The following is a 4969-nucleotide window of genomic DNA, read 5'->3' on the forward strand; positions in this document are numbered from 1 at the left end:
CCTAGTGGTTTAAAATTCACATTGGCCACATGTGCACGAGTGACCAAGATCCTAAGAGGAGAATAGAGGAGAAGGAATTCTGGTGTGACCATCCCCTCAGGAGGGGGGTGACTTCTCACTTTCTGTCTCTCTGTTTCTCTCCATCTCTCTGGTGAGTACACATACCCTATAGCAAAATCTCTCTCTTAAAAAAAAAAAAAAGAAAGAAAGAAATGCACATTATTAATCATTAGGGAAATTACAATGGGATACTTCTTCACAACCACTAGGATGTTCATTAAAAAAAAAATAAAGAGGTCCAGCAGGTGGTGTGGTGGTTAAAGATGCTGGATTCCTACATGGTTGACCACGGTTCAAATCCTGGACCTGGCAGCTTGCTTTCTCACTTTCCTTTTCTCTCTCTTTTTGGTCAAGTTAAAAAAAATAGTAATAACAAATGGAATTAAATAAATATATAATTCTTAATAAACAGAGAGATGGAAAATAACAAGTGCTGGTGATGAGGTGGAGAAATTGGAAACTGAATTCCTACATTGCTTGTAGAAATTCAAAATGGCGGGGAACCAGCAGGTAGCGTAATGGCTATGTCGCTGGACTCCCACATAGTCGGCCGCGGTTCGCGTCTGGACCCGGTGGCTTAAAACTCACACCGGGCGCGTGTGTGTGCGTGCCCAAGATCCGGAGAGGAGAATGGAGGAGAAGGGATTGCGGCGTGACCATCCCCCCCGGGGGGTGATTTCTCGCTTTCTGTCTGTCTCTGTCTGGTGAGCGCACGCGCCCTATAGCGAAAACCTCTCAAAAAAAAAAAAAAAAAAACAGCTGGCTTAGCCACGATGGAAAAGTTTGCCAGTTCCACAGTCAGGGCACCACAGAATTAGCGCAAGACTCAGCAGTCCCTCTCTTGGGTGGGATTGCTGGAAGGACTGAAAACAAATGTTCAAACAGAACTTGTGTGTGAATGCTTAGAGCAGCTCTATTTATAAGAGCAAAAGGTGAAATGACTTAAATGTTTATCAATAAATGAACAAAAATGCCTGTCAGCAAAGGAACGAAGAGAAGGTGCAGAACCAGCATGGCTGCTGTTCAGCTGTGGAAGAGAATGAGTCACAGGTGTGCGTGACACAGACAGGCCGTGGAAACACCACACAGTGAAAGAGCCAGACTGAGAGGCCACTCGCACCAGCACACGAGCCCTGCACACGGCATCTCCCAGCGGCCACATCCGGGAGGTGGGCACAGATTAGTGGTTGCAGGGCCGGGAGACTGACTAGTGGGAAAGGACTGCTTCGTGGTGTGGGTCTCCATCTGGAGTGATGCATGGAAAGTTTGGACCTTCACGGTGCTGACTGCAGTGTACCGTGAGCCTGACTTCATTGGCTTGTACGCTTTCCAGTAGTTACCATGGTAAATGGACATTTCATGTGTATTTTTTCACAATAAAGATAAACATAATATTAAGAAAGATGCAAGCTATCCACTCAGGTGTATGACAATAATAAAATTATTGAATTTTTTTTTGAAAAAAAAAAATAGGAGCCATAGCGACTTGAATCAAAATTAGTATAATGGGCAAATATTTCTCAAACAACATGATAAATCTTCATGTATGTGGACTTGATTCTTATGCTTTATAAGCTACGTTTGATAGTACACAAACCTCAAATAGTGTTCATTCATAGAAAGAAACAAACAACACTGAGTGTACATGACAATGCAATTTTAATTATCCAATAGGGAAAAAAAATCCCCAAAGCTATTTACCCTCCAATTTCACTGCCCTGAAATACACCATCACCTCCGCTTCCCTTGTGAACACCCCAGGGGGTAAAACAAACGCCTTCCGTGTATAAGAGCTTTACGTAGCACTTCGTGTTGTGGGGAGCATGCATTTCTCATTCCGGGACATCATAAGCCATCTGCATTCCTTTGACCACCAGTTTTCTCAGGAAAAATTGAACACTTTTTTCTAGTTGAAACCTTCTCTGATTAGAAGACTTGAGAATGTGTCCTTTAACGATGCATTCGAACAGCACCCAGCTCATCTAACATCACTGAGTTTTGAGGCGGCTTTAAAATCCCTCAGCGGGTCTCCTACCGTGTAATGCCACATGTTCCAAATTCATGAATGTTTTCAGTCCTTGAAATAAAATTTTACCCATTTCTCAACAACATAGCCACCCTGCGTAAAGACAGATAACGCTGCTAGTTCTTCATCAGTAAGCGACATTTTTTTTTTAATGGTATTGAGATAAACTGGGTTCCCCTTAAGGTTGATGAATGGTGATCCATTTAAATGATCTGATTCTTCTCTTCTGATCGTTGGTCTTTTAGCAGGTTGTCCACACTCTGGGCACCATTTGCGATTGTCGTTAATGCAGAAAACTGCCAGCTCTGTCGTGACGGCTCCTTGGTGTGACCACTTCGATGAATCTGTTTCTTCCTTTCCTGGGAATGTTGTTTCGTGCTAACACTCTGGATGTCTACGTGTGCCTCTAGGATTACTGGGCAGCTCTGGGCTCCGTGCATGCGCTGACCTTTCTAGAAAAAGAGAGGACCAACAGGAAGATCTCTTTTTCATTAAAAATCATATTAAACTAGTACCTCATGAGTGCTCTACGGTCACCCCGTCTCATGGTGACACTTGTACATTTTCTGCATAGTAGCAGCCTGAGTCAGCACAGTTCTGCCTCTCCAGGGAGCAGGGCCACCCTGGGTCACGATGCGGACACCAGTAGAGCCTTTCGTTTGTTGGCCCCTCTGGTTCCGCTGTGTGCTGGGAGCAGCACTTCAGCTGGGCCGTGACTGCTGCACATCACAGTTCTAACCCGCCTCCTCCCTGTCACCATTGCCTATGAAACGCCCATGTTCTGACAGCTCTCAGCTGCCTCCTGCCTTGAGAGGGTCAGCAGGTATTCTCCTGGGAGCTTCCTCCTAGGAAACTGAAGCTCCCCGGGCCTGCTGTGCGAGGATCAGCATTCAGGAGCAGGGGTCCACGCTGGCGCCGCCTCTGTGTTTGCATTTCGGCAGCTCCTGGAGCTCTAGGAGTGCTATTTCTGTGTGGGGGACACCTGACACGGTTTGGAGAGTGTGTGCTTATGCTGTGCTGCTTGATGGAACACTAGTTTTACAGATGACCTGAAGGGTGCTCACCCTGGGGCTTCGAGAGAGCTGACAGTTGAGTTTGTTGTCACTGTGCTCCTCGACCTGGATAAATTCTTATTATAATGAATCGATTCTCTTTAAAATACAGTTTTCTGTTGTGATAGCTCCATGTCTCATATTCTGTGCCCCCATCCACTCATAGGTGGCCTTTTCGTCCCACTCCCAGCTGCACATAATGATGAAAATAGCCAATGTAAGTACTCCAGAGGTCTTTGTGCTCCTGGGCTTCTCTGCACAGCCCTCACTAGAACCCGTCCTCTTCACTGTTGTCCTGGGGTTTTACATCGTCTCTGTCTTGGGCAATGGAATCATCGTTCTGGTCTCCTGTGTGGACAAGCATCTCCGCACACCTATGTACTTCTTCCTTGTCAACCTCTCCTTCCTGGACATCAGCTTCACCACGAGCATTGTCCCACAGCTCCTGACTAACCTCTGGGGACCTCAGAGAACCATCAGCTATGGAGGGTGTGTGACGCAGTTCTACATCTCCCACTGGCTTGGGGCGACCGAGTGTGTGCTCCTGGCTGTCATGGCATATGATCGCTACGCAGCCATCTGCAGGCCACTTCGCTACACTGTCATCATGAGTCCACGGTGTTGCATTGTCCTGGCCTTCACCTCTTGGCTCGGGGGTCTGAGCACAAGTCTGGTGGGCTCCACACTCACCGTGCTCCTGCCACTATGTGGAAACAATCGCATCGACCACTTCTTCTGTGAGATGCCCCTTATCATGCAGCTGGCCTGCGTGGACACCAGCCTCAATGAAGTGGAGATGTACCTAGCCAGTTTCATCTTTGTAGTCTTGCCCCTGGGTCTCATCCTGCTTTCATATGGCCATATTGCCCGGGCTGTGCTGAAGATCAGGTCAGCAGAAGGGCGGAGGAAGGCGTTCAACACCTGCTCCTCCCACATGGCTGTCGTGTCTCTGTTCTATGGAAGCATCATCTTCATGTACCTGCAGCCGGCCAAGAGCAACTCTCACGAGCAGGGAAAGTTCATAGCTCTCTTCTACACTGTAGTCACCCCCGTGCTAAACCCACTGATCTACACCCTGAGGAACAAAGATGTGAAAAACGCTCTCAAGCACATTATGTTAGAGAACTGCTGTGGTTTTTCAGGGAAGTAGCGACAAAATTAAAGACTGGTCATTTCAGAGGAGAAAGAACAAGTTTAAATATATCAAAAATTGATGTTGGCAGCTCCGCCGTGGTGACACAGAGGTAACACAGGTGCACTGGAAGGCTAGAAGCTGGATGCCACATGTTCAAGTCCCTAGGTTTGCCTGAAAGCACATGCCGTGTAGGCACTCAGAATCCTGAGTGCTAGAGAGCTGGGGAAGGGGATGGTAGCAGGATAGGCCCGATCGAGGGCCTCTCTCTTCCTGTCTCTTGCACCTGTACACATATACTCATTATCATTTAAAAAAAATGACTTTGGATAGCAGGATTATTTGTAGTATTATTTCAGTCCTAATATTGTTTGAGCTCAAGCTAGGTAGATCTAAAATGAATACACTGAAGTATATTAATGTTGGGTAAATTTACTTTACAAGTTGTAGCAATGTATAGTGATTGAATGTATAAAGTAAGTTAAAATTAAATTTAAAAAATGTGAAATGAATGAGCTTATTCATACATCAGTTTCAGATCAAGGTAAAGAAAAATACATTCTATTTTTATTTTTTATTAGTTATGATACCGTTTTGTTAATTCTTTGTTTCTTGTTGTATATGTTATACACGTTGTTATCTTGTTAGTTTGTTGCTCATATCACATTATATGTGGTGTTATAGTGGGTCATTGCAGAA

General features: G+C 45.5%; 1 protein-coding gene across 1 annotated transcript; it reads left to right on the forward strand.

The window, feature by feature from the left end:
- The first annotated feature begins 3337 nt into the window (after positions 1–3337).
- Positions 3338–4288, forward strand: OR2C3 (olfactory receptor family 2 subfamily C member 3). Its single transcript, XM_006162027.1, has one exon. It carries the CDS (start codon positions 3338–3340, stop codon positions 4286–4288), a length of 951 nt encoding a protein of 316 aa, XP_006162089.1.
- Positions 4289–4969: the final 681 nt, after the last annotated feature.

This window comes from Tupaia chinensis, unplaced genomic scaffold (genome assembly GCF_000334495.1).
Source record: "Tupaia chinensis unplaced genomic scaffold, TupChi_1.0 Scaffold139513_1, whole genome shotgun sequence".
Classification (NCBI taxonomy): Eukaryota; Metazoa; Chordata; class Mammalia; order Scandentia; family Tupaiidae; genus Tupaia; species Tupaia belangeri.